The sequence below is a fragment of the Aulonocara stuartgranti genome (assembly GCF_965226115.1).
Source record: "Aulonocara stuartgranti genome assembly, chromosome: 17".
NCBI classification, from domain to species: Eukaryota; Metazoa; Chordata; class Actinopteri; order Cichliformes; family Cichlidae; genus Aulonocara; species Aulonocara stuartgranti.
This window is the reverse complement of record NC_138953.1, coordinates 21,846,468-21,869,614: the sequence shown is the minus strand read 5'-3', so window position 1 is coordinate 21,869,614 and position 23,147 is coordinate 21,846,468. Positions and strand designations below refer to the sequence as shown.

At 42.0% G+C, this 23,147-nt stretch overlaps 1 protein-coding gene and 1 long non-coding RNA gene across 18 annotated transcripts in view; one reads left to right on the top strand and one right to left on the bottom strand.

Annotated features, from left to right (window-relative positions):
* The window catches only part of LOC309691929, a 58,490-nt gene extending 50,733 nt beyond the window's left edge, over positions 1 to 7,757 (bottom strand). Inside the window, exon 1 of the long non-coding RNA XR_014272165.1 lies at positions 7,407 to 7,757. This is a non-coding gene — a long non-coding RNA (uncharacterized lncRNA). The remainder of the gene's footprint in view (positions 1 to 7,406) is intronic.
* Positions 1 to 23,147, top strand: part of celf2 (cugbp, Elav-like family member 2) — a 244,545-nt gene that overhangs the window by 205,863 nt on the left and 15,535 nt on the right. For 6 of the 17 annotated variants that reach the window (XM_082509967.1, XM_082509965.1, XM_082509956.1 and 3 more), the window contains 4 exons: positions 7,764 to 8,006; positions 12,013 to 12,076; positions 19,262 to 19,396; positions 22,510 to 22,638. In XM_082509967.1, coding sequence (XP_082366093.1) covers positions 7,764 to 8,006; positions 12,013 to 12,076; positions 19,262 to 19,396; positions 22,510 to 22,638 — 571 coding nt within the window. The remainder of the gene's footprint in view (positions 1 to 7,763; positions 8,007 to 12,012; positions 12,077 to 19,261; positions 19,397 to 22,509; positions 22,639 to 23,147) is intronic. The other 11 variants (XM_082509972.1, XM_082509970.1, XM_082509957.1 and 8 more) reach the window with 7 other exon arrangements.

Genomic DNA, 23,147 nt, shown 5'->3' with positions numbered 1-23,147 from the left:
TTTTCGACAGCTTTTATAAGCTTCTGGGAATCTCAAAATGGACACAAAGCAAACCTTTTCTGCATAATATGGATTCTTAATATATATATTATTACAAAGGCAGGGAATTAATTCATTATAGATTTAATTCACTGTAATGGAAATGTTTTACACTATTAAAATAAGAAAAAACAACGACAATTATTTCAACTGATGAAAAACTGAGACAGTCTATAAATAATAAAGTGCGAAGCTAAAGTGGAAGGAGAAGTTTAATCACATGCAACAATGAACAGTTAAACATGGCACGATTTAAAGAGGGAGTGCTTTTCCAAGTATTGCCTTTGACAGATTTTGACGGTTCCTTCTGAGCGAGTAGGCTGGGTTTTGGGGACAATGAGTTGAAACAACATGCACAAAGAGCTCAGACGTGACGCGCAGACTCCTATAGATATCGGGGGCTCCTGACTTCCTATTAGCAGGGTAAGTTAACATGGTTTGACATTTGAAGGCTATGCGAGAGGTAAATAAATGAGATGGAGAAGGCTCAGAGCGCATAAACTCTCTTGAAAGCTATGAGAGATTGATTTCCAAGGTAAACGGACCGGAGCTTATAAGTTCAGTTCGCGCGAGTGCATCTGAGCATTTTGGGAAAGATGGGAAGCGATGTGTAATGCTCTCTTCACGGTTGTCTCAGAGCGTTGGCTTCAGGGAGCGTAGTTGGCTTTATTAGCTCAGTGAACTCCTGGTTAAGTCGATCCAAGTCACAGACAAAAGTTTCACTTTTTCCCCCCTTTTTCTTAAGGTGGTATTTTCGGCTGATCGATACGCTGTAATTACATCATTTTAAAGTCGGATACCGTAATTACAGCAGGTGATCATTGCAGTGTAATTTTGAGACCACGGGCTGTCATGCCATCGGCCTACACAGACCCATCTGTCAGTCAGGAACTGTGGCGTGACACCTGGGCATCAAGCATATGCAGCGCAGGTGAAATTTCTGAGGCATATTTTAGAGGTTTTATCAAGCGCACTCAACCTGCTGCATGATGGCAGCACTGACATCTATATTTCAGTGAAAATGCTGTTACGATATCTGTCTGAGACGGGCATTTCTGTGTAGGAGATTTGTCAAAAGATTGCAAGAAACAGACAAAAATAGCATTTCAGAATAGAGTGTTTTCCCCCGTAGAAGCATCTTCTGGTAAAAAATTCTCCCATGAGACTCGGAGCGCTTTATTTTTTATTTTTCAAGATGTGAAAGTTGTGCAACATGGGAGACTTGACTGACTGGAGCTGAAAATCTGTCTCCTGAAAATAGCTGAAAATGGGAATCGATGCTTCACCTCCAGCACCGAGACACATTGCTGCTGTTGAATATGAACCCAGAGACCATTTGAGGCAAAACAGGAACGTTTCTTTTTATGACCACACATTAGTATTCATATGTTGGGTAACATTAGTTGCCTGTTATCAATAAAGTCAGTGTATTGTGAGGAGCCGACTGTCCGCAGGAGACTCATGAAATATCCCGTAAGCGAGATGAAGCCATTATGTCGCCCCCTGCTGTTTGTATTCAAAAGTGGGCAATTTAAAGCAAATCAGATGGTTTACAAATTTAGATTTACTCAACATGTGGTGTAATTACACCCAGCAGAAAGGGTTTTACAGACTCCCATCGTATCAGCAGATACCGATAAACACTGGCCTCGTCAAACACTCTGAAATGGACTTAAATCACAGAGGCGTGATGGGTTGTTGGAAACGGGATAATTCCTGAGAGAAGTGACCCTCATTGGTTGTTATAGGTGGCTATAGGTAGTAGTTGGTAATTTTAGAAGAAATGGCAGAAGACTCTGGGCTTTTATATTTTTAGTTTCTTTTTCTTTAACCTGTTAAAATTTTAATTCCAGATAATACATCCCGAAAATCTTTTTGGTTCTGTTGTCTGGAGCTGCAGTCTTGGGCTCCTTACTACCAGCAACGCATCATTTAAACACCACAGCCTGCCTGAGTATTGTTGTTGATCACATCCATCCTTTTATTCTGCTTCCAGCAGGCCAATGCACCAGGTGTCAAAGCTCAAATCATCTTACAATGTTGTTTGTGGGCATGACGATGAGTTCACTGTACTCAGATGGCCTCCACAGTCACCAGCGCTCAATCCAATAGAGCACCTTTGGACATGTGGTGGAACGGGAGAGTCCCATCACGGATGTGCAGCCGACACAACAACTGTGTGATGCTGTCGTGTCTATATGGACAAAAAAAAAACTAACAGTAATGTTGGATCGCAGGCTGCGATGTTTCCTTTGAATGTCCTTATAAGGGCAGTCTCGGCCAAACTGTCAGACTCCACTGTTTGTCACAGGGTTGTGTAAAAGGTGTCCTTGTCTAAAGTAGGGCTTTAATCTAAAGGCTCTGGTGAAAGAAGGAAAGACTGACGTCATGGGTCAAGTGCAGGTTAACCTGTCACCATCTTTTGTTGCCTATTAATCTTTTGTGGCACTGTGAAGCTCACGAGATGCAGATTTCAGTGGAATATGATGGCAACTACCAGAATAGAAAGGAAATGCAGCTGCAGTAAAAACTATGAAATTACTTGCAAATGGGGACGAGTTATTTTTCATTGTTGCAGAGGGATGAATATGATAGAACATGAAAGACACGTGTAGCTAAAAATGAGATGTATGCATCTCTACTGAAATTGCAGTTAATGATTTTAACAGCTATGGGAGAAAAAGAGACGAGTGTAAGGAGATTATCACACCAGACTATGACAAAGATTTAATAGTCCTTTTATACTTGCCATATTTAGTTAGCGAGGGTTTGGAAAGTTATTTTTTTCTTCACAGGTTAATTACCAAAACTGTAAAATACACAATGTGTGAGTATTTTTATTTTTAGTTACATACACAAGTTACAAGTCCAAATTCTTTGGGAATCCAAGCACGTCAACTACTTGTTTAAATTTATGGAAGCATCTGAAAATATGCCCATCGTGCCACAGCATCAACTATGCTATATGAAAAATTAAGTGTATCCAGTGCTTTTAATAGTAATTTTTGGATGTTGAATATAAAAAAATGACACTTCACACAAACCTCTGCGCAAACAGTTCGACACTGGAATTGTGGATTTATCCCAAAAGCTATGACGTATTTTCAAAACCTGTAGTTTCGCCCACTTTTCTCCAGACTCTCACCTTTATGTTCTGTTTTTATTTTAAGATGAAGTTGAATCATATACCTCTAGCTGCCCAGAAACAGTGAAAGTTAGTCATAATTGCCCAAATTGCCATGGCTTCTGTTTAAAAATATATTTATAATAGACTTATAATCACACCATGCAAAGTTTAAACTTTAGATATGTAGTCCATGTAGTCCAATTCAAAAGATGGCTGCTGCAGAACAATTTCCAGAGAGTCATCAGTGGAGATTGATAATCTGCATTTTTAGTGCTGAGCTTTTAACTTCGTTATCTGGCAGAGAAATGTATCACAGAGAGAGACCAAACTGGAAAGGATGTTAGAGATGGATGGATGGATGAAAGTAGAGGAGCAGAGGATTAATATGGTGGAAATTAGGGTAGCTATGAAGAGTATGAAGAGTGGAAAGCTAGGTGGTCCTGATGAGATACCTGTGTAAACATGGAGATGTCCAAGAGAGAAAAGTCAGCTGAAGCAAGACAAAATTTGTGTGTGAATGAGAGGGAGACGGGTTGTCAATCTTCCAAAGTAATGGACAGTGCGAGAGGTCCAGGCTGGATGAAGTAGGTAGAAATGAGTGACAGGGGCGTGAAAAGGAAGATTTACAAGATGGTCGACTTGCTATGAGGTGTGTTTTGAAGATGGTGGAGCTCACAAAAAGACAGGAGGCCGAGCTGGAGATGCTAATATTTACATTGGGAGTAACCAAGATGGACAGGATTGGAAATGTGGACATCATCAGAGGGATATCTCAGGTTGAGAGGAGGGATAGTGGATGTACTGGTTGTTGAAGATGGAGCTGCTAGGCAGGAGGAAAAGACGAAGACCGCAGAGAAGGTGGATGTTGTGAATGAGGACATAGAAAGGGTTGGTGTGACAGAAGGGATTGTAGGAGCAGGGTGAGATGGAGGCAGATGGTCCACCATGGTGACCTCTAAAATGAGCAGAAAAAGAATATCCGGCATATCAGATATTAAATGTTCCTGCCTTTCCAGTGAAGTAACAGACTGTGTTATAGAAGAAAAGGTAATAGTCAATTGAATTCACGGGGCATGAGCAGGGAGCACGAGGTCCCATGTTCTGCCTGTTGCACTCTCTATCCATGCAGCTCCATCGCTGAAGCCAGAGTACTTCCAGAAGTGAGACCCCATCTGAGCATGTGGTTCACAAGGACCAGCTGGACAAAGTCCCAACGTAATCCTCCTGACACTGCCTGGAGTTCATCTGTCAAAACAGCTTCTGATATACATGGCTTTCTAGATGCTTGTTCATCTCAATCAAGGTTGATTAGCTCTTTAGTCAGAGAGTGTTTTTATATGAAAGTTCGAGCTGCTGCTAATCTGTGATGAATTTTTAAAAAATCCCCTTAAGGTAAAAGCAGGATAGTTTGTTTCTTTGAGCAAAACTAATAGATGGCATGAGCTGCCACTTTCTCTCCATGTATCCTCAGCATTTAGGGGCGAAGGTAACCAACGAGGCAATCACCTGAAAAACAGCTTCAAAGTGCAACAGCCGGCCTTTCAGGGATAACCGGCAGCATCAGGCGTAGATGCCTGTGGCCCTCAGCCTTCCTCCCAGAGCAGAACTCTCATTCCGGGCTGCATTTCCCCTCACTCACAAGGTGTCAACTGGAGTGATGAGATATTTAGCAGAGCGGGATAGGGAGCTCGGTTCTCAGGGGGAATCGACTCCAACGGCGAGGCCCCGACTAACCCTCGCCCTCCCAATACAATTCTCCCGTCGTCTCCTCTACTTTATCTGTCGGCGGTCAGAATGAAGAGGCAAAATGACCAGTGGAGAGACAGAGTAAATATGGCCGAGCCGCCGACAGACAGGAGACGAGCTCATTCAGCTGATAAGTCAGGCCCCGGCCTACAGAAGAAGGGCAGTAACACACGGAAACAGACACATACACATACAAGGAAGCAGATACACTGGATGTTCTATCTGACAAAGAAGGTCTGCTTTTAAATTACACAGAAACTCTAGTTTTTAATGTTGCTCAGGATGTGATGTGTATTCTGTCATTGGTCAGATTGTCGCATTTCACAGTAAGAGAAAACACAGAGCTTTAAAAAAAAAAGCATGCATCTGTATTCTTCGATGTGTTTGTTATAAGAATGAAGCTGCTGAACCAATTAAAGTCATATCAAAATGATTCAGTGCTGTGTCTCAATTTATACCGAGATTAAAGGCATAATATTTGGTGCAAAAGCCAACAGCCATCAGTTGTGATGATGTGATGTTGGTAAGAGATTAATTCGGCTTTGAAATTCATTTAATTTCCCATTAAAGTTTTAGGCTAGACTCTTTATTTTTGACAGTCATACTGTCAAAGTGTAGGCATACGCTTCTAAAGGTGTTAATGATTATTAATTGATTATTTTGGAGGATATTTAGGAAAAAAAAACAATGAATTTTTAGGCCTTGCGTGTAATTACAGTGGTGGATTCTCATATTAAACATGGCCATAGCTTTAAATAGTGACATCAGTGTATGTACAAATACTCCCTGTGAGACAAAAGCTCAGGCTTCTCACAGTTTTTTTTTCTACTCTTGGATCTCTATGATGTCACAGAGAGGATATCCCTTATTTGGACATCTCAGGCATGCAGCTCTGGCTGTGCGCACAGAAGCACTTTCCACTTCCTGTTTAGACCATCTGTTTGTAAGAGGGCAGCCAATCAGAAGAAAGTTGACTCAAAGGGATAAATGGCCCAAATGTATGAGTATCAACACAAAAATGGTGAGGCCTAAAAATCAAGTTTGGGCTGCTTGTTTGGGGTTGGCATGCCCTCAGCTTTTAGCATCTCACTCCTAGCATCGTGTTAGCATCAGAGACTGACAGATTTTCTTTTCAGGAATGCAAAATTGTGTCCAGAAAGGGTACAGATTATATGTTACTGTCGCATTCTTGTCCCTAAACTCAGTAAATTTAAAGTAAAGTGCATATTTTCACTCCCTAAATGTTGGGGATCGTTCTTCCTGTGCCCCGCACTAAATGATCTCAGACACCTGTTCAGCAAACACGCATGAAAAGGCCGGTTTGTCCGACAAACTCATTACTTTGGAACACCCGGTACTGCCAAATCTAAATAAATGCAAATGGAAATCACGGTGTTATTTTTACCAAAGTGGTCCTGACTGAAGTGTGAATGCTAAAAGCTAGTTTCACAGTACACGCTCTGATCCACAGTGAAGGAAGGAAGTGCAAACGCTCGCTCGCTTTCACTCTTGCACAAAATACCTGCACCGGCACACACAACCGTCATACAGCACATCTCCGCTCCAAAACGTGTGCAGCGCTATCTGCAAAGTAGGCAAATCCCTTCTCTCCCCCGCCGAGTGCGGAATCGAGCCTCAAACTAAATGTTTCAATCAAAAGGTTTTTATCCTCCTGTGGCAGATTGCCTTTGTTTTTGAACGGATTTGCCCCTAGTTAGGCTTTGATTGCGTTGTGTGAGTAATGGTGTGGTGTGATAGATTATGACTTGCCGTCTCAGCTTCGTTTCAGCCGGCACCGCAGCTTTCATCAGGAGCGTTGTGGGTTTTTGTCTCCTTCGTGTCATAGTTGTTAGCAAGCGTGTTGGACGTCTGATTTGTTACCCAGCTTCAGTGTGCGTACACAATCATCTCTCTTACACACACACATACACACACTGCCGCTGCTCTGAGGCGTAAGAATTCGAACAATTAGATGCCGTTCTAGTGACCGTTAAAATCTCTAAATCTTTCTCTTGCCCTCTCAACCTCTCTTCGTAGTCGCCCAAATCACTCTCTCTCTCTCTAGGTCTTTCCCCCCCTCTTTCACACATATTAACACACTCACACACAGACACACACAGATCAAGTCTCTCTTCATATGAGATGATGAAATAGTTGGAGAACTCGGGAAATCTGTTTCTGGTGATACCGTTTTGGACTCAGAGATAACTGAGCCCTTTTGGGGGAAAGAAGAAAGCCCACCGGCTTTAGACTCAAGTTTCCTGTGTGACTGTGTGTGCGTGTCCTGTGTCCCTGAGTGTGTGTGTGTGTGCGCAAGAGAGGACTTTTTAATTGAGAATATTTTCTTTCTTTGCTGAAGTTAAGTTTGTTAATACAAAGATGTTTGTGGATGATTTCAGGTGTGTATCATCACTGTAGACATGTGGCTTATTGCCCATATTGTGTTCACTCAGTACAACAATTATTACAGGTGTGTTTGCAAGCAACAAAGTACCTGAACAATCCTTTGACTCCTTTTCTCTTTCTTCTCCCATTTCCTCTCCTGCCTGAACTCCTCTCCTCTCCTCTTTCCTCACTTCTCCATTTCTGTTTTTCTCTTCCTCCCTTCTCTCTCATCTTGGCTCCTCTCTCATTTCCTTCCATCCTTTCATGTTCTTTTTTGTCTCCTTTCCTCTCATCTTTGGGGGCTTGTGGCCTTTCTATACTTCCCTTTCATCTTCTATCACTTCTTTATTTTTTATCTCACTTCCTCACTCTCTTCTTCTCCCTTTCTTCATCCTTCTCGTTTTCCCTTTCTTCCTCTCTTTCCCTCCCCTTCTTTACGCTCCTCCTCATCCTCCCATCTCCGCAGGGCTGCTCATCTCCCATCGTGGTGAAGTTTGCCGACACACAGAAGGACAAGGAGCAGCGGCGTCTGCAGCAGCAGCTGGCGCAGCAGATGCAGCAGCTCAACAGTGCGACCACCTGGGGGAGCCTGACGGGCCTGGGCGGCCTCACCCCGCAGTATCTGGCTGTAAGGAGCGCCGCCGAGCCGCCCACCTCCATCACCTCCTCCACAACCCCTTACTGCAGCCCCGTGGCCAACACAGCAGCAGTCAGTGCCCCCAAACAAGAACAATCTAACTCAAAAAAATCTATCCAACATAGGCCTGCCGTCTTCTCCTTCTTCATTTCTTCCTTTTGTTCTGTAATTCCTTTTTTAGAGCTGCCATTGTTCCTCTCCTTTATCTTACTCTTGGGAAAGTTGCGCAGTGAGGAAATGGGGTCTCTGAATTAAGGTTGCCAGAAGATGATCTTTCATGTTCGATATCTGAAAAATGTTCACGCCAGATAAAAATGCAGGGATTCACGTCCTGTTTCTGAATTTCTCATGAAGTGCTCATTGCGATGGTGTTCACAGATCTGCATTCAGTATTAAATTGGAGGTGGAAAGCCAGAAAGTAGAAAAATCAATAGTTTAAAACAATTTAGTTGTTGAATTTTTGACAAATAATAGAAACATAATTAATGAAATCATAATTATATTTCATCAGGAATATTATTTAATTCATGTATAACTAAGTCAAGGGATTCTAAAACAACTGTTTTATGATCAGTTTATTGTTTGTGTAGGTTACGGCTGAAAAGTTACATTTTATCCTAAAGATTTCATTTTTGAGCCCGTTCTGGTCCTCAGGTCATCAAATATTACATTTAATTTAAAGGTGATACTCGTGTGACGCACTCGTCAAACCGCAATATTTTCACAATCCTAAGTGAACAGCTAGACCAGGGGTCAGCAACCTCTCACACCCAAAGAGCCATTTGGACGCGATTTCCACGCAAAAGAAAACACTGGGAGCCGCAAATACTTTTTGACATCTAAAATGAAGATAACACTGTAATATTGTTTTTTTACCTTTATGCTTTGTGTGAACAACTAAGGCGTGTTGCTTAAATCCATGAAGTGCTACAGAGAAAATTACATTTTTTTTATGTAATTAACACATTTTGAACTCTTAAAGACATATGCTAAAAAATTTAAAAAAATTGATATTTGCAATATTCTGCCTAAATATGTACTTTACCTGGTTAATGTGTGTGGCGGGGCGTGGTCTGCAGCGCCGCTGCAGGGGAGGCGGACGCACCTGAGCGGCAATCGCGCCTCGCCGCCTCAACGTCTGTGCTGTTGTGTTGGTATATGTCGGGCTGTGCGCTTTAACACCGGCTGCATGCGTACAGCAACCGTGTGTGAAAAGTGGTCAATAAAGAGATGCTGAAAAGCGTGTTCATGGAAACATCGTCGGGTCTGCCGTGATATGTTTACAATGGGACTTCTGCTCCTGAACCTCTGCGCACAGCGTCTGCAAATCGGGGCTGTACGAAGTCACTTTCATCTTTACGCAGGACTGTAAGCTGTCATCTGTGAGGCGTGAGCGGTGTTTGCTTTTAACATAGTCCACGGTGGAGCTGCTGACATAATGTGGATCCGAAGATCCAGAATTGTCTTACCTGGGGTTGAAAGTCTCGATAAATGCACGGCGTTTTGGCGGGTATATCGGCTTCCACAAGTGTGACGCTTATTTTGAGCGATCAAAAAAATAATAGAATAGAATTTTATATTTATATTTCAATATCACAATAATCTTCCAATTTAGAACTACAAGTTAAAAAAGAACTAACATAAATAAAAAATAAAATCAGCTAATTACTTAAAAAAAAAAAAGTATTTTCCCAAACCACATGGAGCCGCACTAAAAGGACTAAAGAGCTGCAGGTTGCCGACCCCTGAGCTAGACGAAGCAAAAGTAAACAACTGCTAGCATCAGGGCTTCAAAATAGCCATCTAAATAATGTCCTTAGCTTACTTACCTTAGCCATTAATGTAGTAATCTACAAATTAATAATTAACCAGCTAGTAAAATAATAATAATAATAATTAGCATTTCACTATTTCTTAATGGTAAATAATTTTTACATCCTTTATTGATGTATTTTATTTTTTTAGTTAACTAAAAAATTACAAATTAAATGCAATAGCAATGTAGCCTCAAAACTATATTAAGCAATTTTAGGCAAATGTGCGCTAATATTTATGATTATGCTATGCACTGTATAACATAACATTCTAGCGGTTGACTGATCACACACTGTCTGATCTGAAGAATCAAGAATCAAACTTACTATTCCAGTGAAGTGGCATACATCAACTATAAGCACAAAAATAGCCTAGCTAACGTATGCCCTGGAAATGCTGCGTAAATGTATAACGTGACTACCTAACCAACAAATCTTTAAAAGCTTCACATGTGCCAGATTATTACTTGAAAACTGAAAAATATTTTCCACCTGTCCTTTAGCTGTTCTTTTACAACTATGTAACCGTATCAGTAATTCCATCCGCCGTTTGCTCTTCCTGTCATACGTAAAGCAACTAGCGAACGCTCCGGACATGCTTGGTTATCTTTGTAGCTGATAGCATCTCTTCCTCTTGTGCCGTCATACCCTGTTTGTACTTTACAGTGTGTTTTTGCTTTAGGTAGCAAAGAAGAACTATTGTTTCCACCTTTAGTGGGAACAGTTTTCTTTGATATTTTACAAAGTATTGTGCTTTGAGGTCTGTCCTGTTGTAGCTCCTTTTTAAATGCTAAATCATCATCAGAGGCTGACACCCTTCTCTCGCTCTTTTATGTAAATGCATGACATCTCTGTGCCGCTGATATCGAAACATATTACAGTATTATGTGGAAAAGTATGTTACTAGGGTGTGAAGACTAACGAACACATGATTTAATTGTTTTGCCGACAGATGTGTTGAAGCTATATCCAGCGTGTAGATCATGTCTGTAGATAATCTGGCAAGTTGGGTAACGCGTATGTATTAAAATGATTCAAAATAAAGTTGAGGGTGACGCAAATTATGGGATTTTCCAGAAGATAAACCAAAAAGTGAATGAATGGAGTGTTGGAGATAATCCTGAACAGATTTTTGCAACTTTTTGTGGATCTTGTTCTCCAAAATTTGTTAGCATAAACTATAAATTAGAGGTTTTCTGCTAATGATAATAATTATCCGTTTTCTATTTTCAAAAATAGTAGTCATTACTTTTAACTCCAAAAAGTATGAATCAAAAATGGTTAGTAGATAATTTCATGGATACAGAGGCGCTTGCCTGATGTCCTCTTTGAAAATTTATAATGTCTAAATTTTGTGGATTTAAACGGGTGTAAAAATAAAATTGGAGGTTGGCGTGGAGCGTACTGGAATCGTCTGATGTCCAATTTAAAAACTGCTGCAGCAGAAGCTCAGCTGCTCAGCGTCTAAAATTGTTTAGACGCTTTTGATTTTTTGATTGGGAAGTTTCTCGTTTTATACTAGGGTTCAGAGACCCCTTTCTCCTCTTCTCCTTCCTCAATAGCTTTGGGGAGCTAACCCTTGACTCGTTGCTCTTTAGTTTCTAATTTAACAACCTAAACCGCCGTTAAAATACACTTCTTAAATGTCGGGGATTTGATTCCCATTTTGTTTGATCCTAGCTGCAATTTGCACCTCTCCTTTGAGCGAGGGTAAAACAGAGCTCAGACAAACATCTCTCCCTTACTGTATATCGATTTATTTGGAGCTAAAGGTGGGGCGTTGAGATAAAAAATTGTTTTGCGAATTGAGTTCCCAGATTTTTCTGCGCTTTCAATCCCCTTTTCTCAGTCCTTTCAAAAGATTAAGCTCTATTCTGGGAAGGAAAAGAAAATATCACACAATAGAAACAAGATGTTAATTTGCTGTTAATTCAAGTCTTTGAAGGATGAGTTTTTGACAGCATCAGTATTCCACTTTTGTTTTGGAATCTAATTAGTCGGCTAGATTAGAGCTTTCATGCTCAACTTGTCTGAGAGAATCACGGTGGAACACAAACAGTGTTTCCTTAGAGGAGAGATCAAACTATATTAGCAGCTCATTTACTCATCGAGCACTGATGCAAAAACCACACTGCTAAACCGCTCATTACAAGTTTAGTTCTCACTGTTGCATAGTATAGACATGTATTCAGCTGTCGGTATCCACTGGCTCACTTTCTTCTCCTCTTTTCCCTTCTCCCCCTCGCCTCTCTTTCTTTCTCCAGTTGCTTCAGCAAGCAGCCTCCTCTGGTAACCTAGGAGCCTTCAGCGGGATCCAGCAGATGGCCGGTGAGTCAAAAATCAGTCGATAGACTCACAGATCTACCACGGCAGTGGACTCTTTGTTGCGCCTCTCTGTTTTTTTTTCCCACAGACTTCTAAAACAGGACCAAAGAGCATAACAGATGAACTCGCGTGGTGGAGTTAAGAGAGATCTTTGCCCTGAAGATTTATTAACTGTTGCTAAGATTTGTCTTGATCTTTTAATGAGGCCAGACAAGAGTTGTGCCCTGGGCGTGTAACAGTAGCACTGAGGCTTTGTCGGGGATGGATGAATCACAGAACGGAGGAAAGAGAAAGAAAAAGGAGCACGGAAAATGGTTAAAAGTGGGCACCTTTGGTGGATTTGTTGCACTGCAGGCTGGCGCCATCTACTGCTCTCTTCCTGTGGAGGGCCTCTGATCTATCATCTTCACTTCCATACTTTCTTTCATGAGTATCTGCAGGTTCAAAGCAAAGTTAAGCCTTTTGTTCACTCTAAAGGAATTGAGCTTAGGGAAGACACTACAAGGGAGCAGGCTGAAATTTTTTACCTAGTAGATGTCGCTGCAAAACTTGGCTTCGTTTTGGAAAAATATTTTATGTATTACACATTTTCTGGTTTAAATATGAAAATGATTCATTATCTAAATATGTGCCAGCTTACATACTTTTCCAGAACAGAAATTTAAAGACTAGATAAAGCCAGGTTAAAAATGTACTCTTTAATTTAGTTACTGTCCAAAGGCTTTTTTTTCCTCCCAGCAGCAAGAAAAAAATACATTTTGGGAATAAAATCTTGTATAAATGAGGCTCCGAATCACATTTGAGTAAGAATTTCCATAAAAATATGCAGCATATAATCAGAAAGCTTCATTGATGTAAGTGCTAGTGGATTTAATGTAAATTTGCATGATATATATTACAAATTATTGGCGACCTAGAGGATTTTTACAAGCCTGTATCACCATGAAACTTTCACAGCTGGTTACTTACCTGTAGACAATTATTTCTGCGTCTGAACTTTACTGAAAAATTATTTTTAAATGTATAAATTAAATATTACATGCCTACATATGTGCTGAATTGCATACTTTTCTTGAATAGAAATTCAAATATTGAATAGTTCACCAAAAGTCAAATATTTTAACAGAAGTGATTCTGTCAAAAAAGATTTTTTATCACTTCATAAAACAAAAAACACTCAGTCAGAGAAGGTCAATCTTTTTAATCATTCTTAACAATAAAACCTCAGTAATACTTGGCTGTGAATGTTGGATCCTAGTATTTATGGGGAGAAATGTAAACCTATATTATTAACTTACATTAACACAAATATTTTCCATGTTGCAACCGGTCTGACATTTGTATGTTTATGTTTTTATGCAAATCAGGCATTTACCCATATAAATATGTGCCTGTTTGCATTTTTTTTCTCAAAACAGAAATTTGAACAGTGCATGAAGTGGAAATACCTTGAACGGCAAATGTCTTTTACTCCCAGCAGACAGAAAAAAGTACATTTTTGGCATGTTTTTGAGTAAAGTGCTCTATAAATGAGGCCCTGAATGACCTATAAGCAGCATAGCATAATTAAACTTCCTCAATAGTTTCCTTACATTAACACAAATATTTTCCATGTTGCAAGCATTCTGAAATTTTATGTTTAAATCTGCAAATTAGGCAATTATCTACCTAAATATGCGCGAATTTCTCCAGACCAGAAAACCGAACTTCAGATAAAACCTGGAAATCTGCTAGAAATAATCAAACATTTTGATTTTATTGGATGCTCTAAACATCAGAGATGTTAGGTAGATGTTAGGCTTAAAGTATGTAAAACTATAATTTTTAATATTTTAGTGTTATTATTTTAGTATTTACAGGGAGAAATTTTCATTATCGGGAAACTTCCCCAGGTGCTGACTTACATTTGGACAGTTACATGCACATGAGGCATTATCTCATTAAATATGCACTAATCTGCATAATCCTTCAATAGACAAAGCGTAGTCAAATAACAGCCAGTGAAGGTTTTCCAACACGTGAAGACAGGAAATGAAGCGGTATGGGACAGTAATTCTCCTAAGTGAAGCTGCAGCAATAAAAAATGCATATTGTATTAACCCAGTTCTGTATTAATCTAAGCCTTGAGCTCGCCAAGAAGCTCTGCTATTAAATGTTGAACAAGATAAAATCTCTGTATTTAAGAAATATAATTTTTAGGGCTTTAAAATTTGGGTTATTTAAGACTTTCAGGCACTCGTGGATACTCATCATCTCAACTTTCTTCTCTCTTTCCATTAAACTCGTCTCCTCTTTCTTGCTTTTTTATTTTAAGCCTCCTTTTTGCAGATTCTCCCCCACCTCCCACCCTCCTCACTCACAGTTTCTTCATCTCCCCTTTACGCCTCCCTCCAGCCTTCGCACTCCGACTGTTCTGCCCTCCTTTGGTTCGCTTTCTTCGCGAGGTGTTAGCTTTTAATTGTATGTTGTTTAGCGCGCATAAAGAAACTGCCAAAGGATCCGAGCGTGATAAGACTTTTTTAAAGTGGCGAGCCCCGTCTTGTCTCCTCTCGTGTTCTGTCACGTTCCCCTGAGTTGCAGTGCCTCGCAGTTTCCCCGCAGCTGTTTAAAATTTTCTGCCGTTGGGCTCAAACATACATTTTCCTTTCGAATATACACTCACGCTGACAAACAGGCTTTAGGATTTGGAGCGGCGAGTGAGTAACGGTGTCTGAATCTGGAGATCTGTTGGTCCTCCATCTGCGATGCGGAGCGCGAGAAGGGAGAGGGAGCGAGTATTAGTGATTGGCAGGAGATGTGAGACAGCTGAATGACATCTGGTCCCAGTCTTTAACACGAGGAGCTGCAGAGCTGAGAGGCTTCAATTACACCAATGAGCATTCAATTAGATGCAGCCAACGGCAGCCTGGTGCAGGCCGGCGCTGCCATACAAGCTGCAGGGAGCGCACACGCACACACGTGCATCCCTGCACACATATGTACTCACACACTCGCGAACCATCTGGCCGGCCCTGAAACCCCGGCCCCAATGTGGAAAATAGAATGAATTTGTCTCATACGATCTCTCTTTCCTTTTCTCTCATAACTGGCTTGAAAATAAATGCTGGTTCAATGAGGGTGACTGTCTTCGACAAATGCAAGTAAGAATGGGTGTAGAAAAGAAGAAAAAAGGCAGAAAAGAGGTTGCAATGAGTGCAAAAGATAGAGACAAAAGGGAGCTGCTGGAATTGTCTTTGTCATCGACTGAGGGAGAGAAAAGAAAGGCTGGAAAAATGGACCAGGAAAAGGGTTGGTGGGAAATGAGGTACTGAAAAGCTAAAAATGTAGACGAGGGAGGAAAAGGCCAGTACGAAAATTGGGAAGTAGGGAAAAGGAAGATAAGAAATGGGTAAGTAGGGAAAGATAGATGAAGGGGTCAGGATATAGGAAAGAAGGGAGAGCAATGAAGCAGAGAAGGGAAAGGAAAATGTAAAGCAAGAATAGGGAGGAAATTAAAAAGCAAGGAAAGTAGGAAATGAAAGCGAGGAAAAGAAGAGGGAATAAAAGGAAAAAATGTGGAAACGAAAGAATAAGAAAATGAAAGTTAAAGAAGCAGAAACATACATAAGAACCAAAGTAGAGAAGAAGAAAGTAAATCAAGGGCAGAAAAAGGAAAATGACAATGATGGAAAGATGAGGAAAGAAAAAAGTGGAAAGGAAAGGAGGAAACAAACGAAGGTGGGGGAAAAAGCGCAGCGAAGGTAAAAGTGAAGTGATTCTCTACAATGACCATTTATTAGCATTGTAAACACACTCGAGCGTGTTTGTGGATCTCTGCCTCACACAAGGAGGAGGTCTGCAAAATAAAAACATGCTTTCGATTATAATAAAGAGGTATGAATGAGAGCTCTTGTAAACAGCCTTCCCTCTGTGTTACCTGCTCCGTGGAGTCAGAAATGAGATCTAGCAGCAGCGCTGAAACCACATATCTCCTCGCTCATGTGGCGCATTGTCTGCCTTATCTGGAAAAACAACACTGTTTGAATTAGGCTGGAGCGTGCGTTTCATGGGATGCGATAGAAAGAGCGGCGGCGGTTTTTATCCCCACCTTTGCGCAGAAGTAGAAATCCATTTCGGGTTGTGATGTACGACGGAAAATTGGAGAAAATCGCTTTGCAAACGAGATTGGTTTTGGCTTCGGTGTAAGTAAGCGCAGATGAGTGGGGGAAAAACTCAGATGCGTGCAGAGGCACACTCGCGCGCTTGGTGTCTTTAGCTTTGTTTACACACACACAACACACACACTTCCTGCTGCAGCACCTCGATATCTGTCGTCATTGGCTGCGTTCAATTTGACTGTCTGGGTGAAGGATATCTTTGTAGAACCTCTAAGCATTCACCACGGTGTCAAACAAGATGGATTTTCTTCATGGTGTCTTGTTCGTGTGTGTCTTATTTGTATCCGTGTGCAAGAGTGTGTGTGTGTGCGTGTAATCTCATGGTACGGTATATACACGCAAACTGTATATACGACGCATACACCTCACATTGACAGTGTCCACCCTTTTAACACGAGGCAGAGGAAGCATCTCTGTGGTAAGACCTTTACTTTCTGCTCTGATGACTGTTTGCTTTCGGAGGTTTTGTACTCACACACACTCACACTAACACACACACACGCGCGTATTTGTGGAGTGAGGTGAAAGGTTGAGTTGTGCTCACAGACAGTGTTTTATAGCCTCTGCTTCGCCATCATTTAGGCGTTGGCACATAGGCATTAATTATGCTTAAGTACAGGCCGTATGCTTAATGCCAGAAAGAAGATTAACAATGAGGAGAGTTCAGCCTTCAGGGGTCCCTGAAATAGAGGGTGACTGCTGAAAGGGAGAGGGCTTTAATATTTAGTTTAAAGGGGAAGGCTTCAATCATTTGGCATCACATAGGGGCCAGCCGTAGACTGCATAATGTCCAGGTACTCTAAACGGTCATTGTTTGTAATAGCCAGCAGGGAGTGACTCATCTAGTAAAGTCTAATGGAAACTTACTTCTCATTCGATTTATGATCTCAGTAAATACTTTCCGCTGGAATTTATGGCCTCAATCAGTAGTTTTAACGCCACAGTCACATTAGGGAAAATAGGGGTTGCATGACCAAAATTATTGGGACAGTATGTCATGAACTTGAAGTTTTATTGCCTCTGAAATGGTGCCTTCAAAGAAGCAGACCAAGCCTTGGCAGCACTCGCAGCCAGGTGCCATCCTCCAAGCGACTTTGGTGCATCAGGACGGCGATAAAGCAGAAACAAGACGGACTCTGTCTGCTTTGAATTAGGTCGAGTTGACAATTAAAATTGCAATCTTGCCACTTGCATTCAGAGAAAGTCACATTAACTACTGAACCTTGGAGAAACAGAAATGGTTCCAGATATAGTGACGTAGTTGCTCAAGGACGGTGATTCAACTGCGCGATGACGTAGGCGCTCAGTAACCTTACCTTAAGAGTCCACTACTGCAAAAAATATATATATATTGCAGGCAAGTTGCACAGACTGACTCAGATTGATTGCAACATGTTGACGATCGGCTATATTAGATGACAGTTATTTCCACACCTTTAAAGTGAATGCAGTCAGTTCAATCAGACCATGATCATTTGGAGACCAGTTACCTCCCACCAGAGGGTGAGGATGTTGCACATCTGGGCGACCAGTTGATTCCAACAACTGCTTGAACTCAGTCACCAAATTCCCAGATTTTCCGTAGCCGCAGTGAGTTTGCGGTCCTCATTTTTCCCTCTACTGTGACTGAGCCGTAAGTCAAATTTAATAAAACATGATGATAATTTTCTCAATTCTGGTCCCACTCTTAGTTACAGTGAATATAAAATAAAGCAGGGGCTTCTTTTCATTGACAGTATAAGCATAAGAGTATAAGCAACGTGTCTCCTCTTGTTTTCTACTTCTTAACCCTCCTGAGACCCTCACACATCCTCACACGGGGTCATTATATTTATGCTTTTCTATAAATTCGAAGTGTTTTGTACCTTGTGACAATGATGAATTTATAATGTACCATAAACCCACTGTCCCCATGCAAGGTTGTACTTTTTAAACATTATTTGAAAGACGATGGTCCACCTAATCCCAAATAGCTCGGAAAAATTAAAAATAGGTCCCAACAAGAGCTCCAGCCTCAGGAGGATGATGGGACTTCATCCAGATTTTTATATTTGAAGTCTCTGAGCCCAGCTGATATGAATACACCCATATGTTTAGTCTTTCTTTGGCCCTTTACTCAATTCAGTGTCATGTTTACTAATTTACTTAAAAACTGAACTTTTAGCTTTTAAGGATTCATTGACTCTCACATTAAGTGCCTATTTTGATCGTTTAAATGGCATTTTGGCAATTTGCTGGTGCAAAAATAGTTTTGTGTTCTGTTTTTTGCATAAACGTAAGAGTTTTATGGGCTTTTTCCACATCTGCACCTTGATACCTGCAAACTATCAAACAAACTGGTACAGGTTGACATCAGTCAACAAGGCCGATATAGGCCAGTTCCAATGTGTGGTGCCCTTTAGTTTCATCCTCTGAACTACAATATCATAAAAGCTCCCATCATTACCCTGTGATATAGATGTGATGGTCTTTGTTGAGCTGGCAGACATTTATTTATAGAAGCATGAGTTAGCTGAGCAGACTCGGAGCTCTTGTTGAATCTAAAGTGGTATAATTGGCTAAAAAGCCCATATAAGCACTGTAGGAAGGTTAGTTTCCTCCTGCATTGTCTGAGCCCTCTCCGCTGAGCTTTAATGCTTCTTGAATATAAAAAAATATATAACATTAACTAAATCGCTGAGATGATTTCTTCCTCCGGAGCAGCTCCGCCTCAGAGAAACGCGCCAAACCTAAAACACTGCAACAGCTGCTTTTTACTGATTCAGACACTTTGGGGACTTATTAGCAAAATCAGCTTCTGTAGTGTTTGCCTGCACACGCTACAGATTCTTCACAAAGACCTCAAATAAAGAGCATTTCAAGGTTTACATGTGCAGGATATCCACACACTCCACTGCTGTACACCTCCGGACGCCCAGCAGCTAACGTGTGTTCAGTGCTGTCCTCTGGTACGCTGTCCCGGTCCAGCCAGGCGACCCAGCCACGCCTCAGCCCCAGGTTTGACACCACCCTCTCTGGCTCCTCTCTCCAGGTATGAGTGCTCTGCAGTTGCAGAACCTGGCCACTTTAGCGGCGGCAGCGGCGGCGGCCCAAAACTCAGCCAGCCCCTCCACCGCAAACCCCCTGTCCTCCAACGCCGCCTCCCTGGGAGCGTTGGCCAGCCCAGGTAACGCCACAGCCACTCAGGTTGGGGGGTCCAGCGCCGGGGGAGGGTGGAGGGCCCGACGCCTGCCTGCGTCCTTCGCTCTCCATCGTTACCATTGCCACTGTTGTCGTCCCACGATCCCCGCCGCATCATCACCGACACCATTACTGCCGAAACATCCTCATTGTTTGGATCCCCGTCAGTGTTGTTGACCTTCTTTCTGGCACATTCCCATGGTGTGTGTGTATGTGTGTGTGTCCACCTTCATATCAAGACAGACACCATGCTGTGTTACTCACCCGCTGCCTGCCTGCCTCACCTCCCTCACCATGTCGCCCCACAGCCATGCCATCCTGTGATACACATGCGCTGTCCATGGTGCGCGCGCATGTATGTGCGTTTTCGTGCTTAAGTGTTCCCGTCAGGTTTAGACCTATGTGTGTTTCTTCCGTCCTATTTTTGGTCGATTTCTTTGTTCATGCCTCACCTCACCAGCTCTGGAGACATTGTAGAAACTTTTTAGAGCAGCAGACTGGTTTTCTTTCCCAGCGGACGGCGTTTGTTTGTGTTGTTTCTGTGTTCATAGCTGTGGGTTTTAAAAACCTCCTGAACCCGGCTAAGGTTAAATATCATCACCTTCAGACTCCCCCCTCCTACCTCTTCTTCATTCTCACTCGCGCTGCCCCTCCTCCTCTCCTCTCCTCTCCTTGTGTTCCTTCTCGTTGCCCTCGTCTTTTCCTGCCGCCCCGCTTTTGACAAGCTCCCTGTTTCTGCTCCGTCATCCTCCCCTCTCATGTCGGCTCGGCCTCGCTCCAGCAGCCGTGGTTTTGCTGTCTCTTTTGGTGCGCACTCCCAACAGAGCATGAATATGAAAAACTACCCCCCTCCTCCCATACGCACCCCCCCCCCATCTCCTCCCTCGTTAACACTTGCGCCTCTTCATCCCACTTCCTGCCTTCACCGAGCTGATCTGCGCTTGGCGTGAACGCCTGTTCTCGTCTCGTTCTCGCCATACTTTTCACCTTCTCTCTTTTATTCCCGCCTGTGTCTCCCTCCTTCTTCTTCTTCTTCTTCTTCTCTCTCTCTCTGAATGTCAGTCCAATGTGAGCCGCTCTTTGTGAATGAGTGGCGGCATATACTGCATGAAACTGAAAACGTCACGCCAGTTTTGATAAATATAGACAGTTCTGCATGGAGACAGGCCGTGTGCTGACATTACGCTTCCTTTTACCGCAACATTTCTTAACGTGTTCAGCCGCAGTCCTGCTTTGTTGGCATCGCTTTCATGAAAACAAGGGTAAATTAATACTTTTTTAAGAAATTGTTTTTGTTCTAAGCAGAATGAGATCGAAGGCTTTGTGCACCACATTTCCCTACCCACCCCATCCTACCTGTCCACCAGTTTGTCCACACATTTGCCATCACTGCGTGTTCAGGTGTATGTGTGCGTGAGTTTGCGTCCAGCTGTGGTCTATTCATCCATCGCCCGTTGGCTGTTTTTGTGTGTTTCAGTTGATTTAAAATAAAACCAGGGAAAAGTCATTTAATTATAGTCCACATTTCTGAGGTTTGACTGTTATATGCATTCTGTGCATATCTGTGCTTCTTTGGATTGTCCTTATGTTTATGTAATGCTCTTACAGCATTACCTCGATTGCAGCAATCCTGCAGTATACTTGCTTTGGTGCACAACATACCATGCAGAATTCTGTTATCATCTCCATACACTTCTATAGATTAATATATTTAAGGTCAAGGTGCCACTGCTTGTTTGGTAAAGGTTAATTAAAGGTGCCACTTGTAGCATGTTTAAGCATCAGTATAGCATCAGATCAAACACTCATAAAGGAACTATGAGGAGAATTGGTTTTATTAAGATCTTTTCTGCCTTGAACCGTGGTGCTTCTTGTCAGAGAGATGCTCCCTTTTCTCCATTCACACCGGCTGAACTCGAGAGATAAACAAATTGTGAAGTGATTTCTCCATCAGCCTCTCGGCATTCATCGTCGCCACGAGCTCACAAAGCTTTTTTCTCTTTGCCCGTTGAAGAAAGGAGTCTCGGTCTCAAATTGAGAAAAAAAAATATGCACAGAAACATCTGCAAACCTGCATTTGCATGAATAAGTTAGTCATATTAATTGCTCTAAAAGACAGAAGAAGAAAAAAACGAAGGACAATCAAGCCACAGCTCCTTCCTCGTCACTGATTTGCATTACATGAAGGTGCCTCCTTGTCAGTTCCTACTGCTAGCAAAAAGCTGCAGTGTAGAGAACGCACTGTGAAGGAGCTGAAGCCAAGTTTTAATATGCTGTCAAAGCAGGAAATTGAGCCCTTCAGGAGACACTACAGCACGAGGAGCCCGACATGTCTAACAAGCATTCTGTCCTGGCAAGTCCAATTTCCAAATGTTAGTTTTAGGTTATTGTAGTTTTTTAGTTAGACTAAAGAATTTCAGCAGCTTCTTCAGCCCCAGGTTGCACATTGTGGGGCAAAACGTTTTTCTCTCAAGTGGGGTTCAAATTAAAGCTTTGTTTTAGAAGTTTGGTTCATCGCTCACTCACACACACACATTACCTGCTGATAATGCAACTTCTGCATGCGTGTCCATTTCACGTTTTTTGGGAGAGACAAAGCCTGAACTGGACAGCATTTTTAGTCTCTTGATGCCAAACCAGTGCCTGTTTTTTTGTTGTTGTTTTTTACCTTTTACTCTATGTAGTTCATGTCTAGAAGTAGTAAATGTTTAGGCTCAGTAATGACCGATTATTGTGATTCAGCTTGCCACCAAGTTTCAAGAAACTGAAGCGTGCAGCCATTAAAGAGATGAACTTACAGGAAGTAATCTGAGCCAGCTCCCTTTGGTCTGTGTAGCACATCTCTTTCCAAATTCTTTGTCATCACTGTCTGTGATAAATGCACCAAAAGCTGATGCTAATTTGCTACAATGGAGCACTTACTGTTTGCTTTAAATGAAGATCAAGCTATGCAAAAGCCTGAACCTCTACACAAGGAACCTTGTTGCTTTGTTTTCTATATGTTTATGTAACATGTCCACTTCTTTTGTCTCCTATTCTCCCTCTTCACCTCTGTCCTTATCCCTCCTCCTCCTCCTTCTCCTCCTCCTCTTCCCCCAGCAGCGGGCACCACAGCCAGCTCCAACGCTGGCGCCATGAACTCTCTGACCTCTCTGGGCACCCTGCAGGGCCTGGCAGGAGCAACTGTGGGCCTGAACAACATTAATGCACTAGCAGGTAGCGTTAACAGTGAGTATTCACCCTGCCATCAGCCACTCCACCTCCACCTCTGATCATACACAACCAACGGCGACATCACAACCGCAAAGCCTGTGAGTCAGTGCAGAGAGACGTAGCCGCAGCTGTCGGGGGGGTTGACTCAAATGGGGTTTCTGATGACTTTGAATGATTCACTTGTACGTTAAACAAACTCTGCATTTAAATCTGCTGGAACCAAGAATGTGCAGATTTGGTAGTAGGAGTAAAATGCATGCCAAAGAAAATCAATATTTAATCTCATTGAACGAAGAACGAGTATATCAAAAATCCATACGTTTGTCCAACTCTAATGCGAACGGCTATTCCTAAGTATACAAATATCAGAAATGTTGAAACTGACTATCACCATGCATCACTTGGCTTTCTTCTGAAACAGAAAAAAGACAGCGTGATGCTTCGGTATTCCCGCTTTTGCTAAAATTCCCAGAGTTTGGTTCCTCCCGTCGTCTCTCTGTGTCTCAGTTTGACTTAAAAAATAA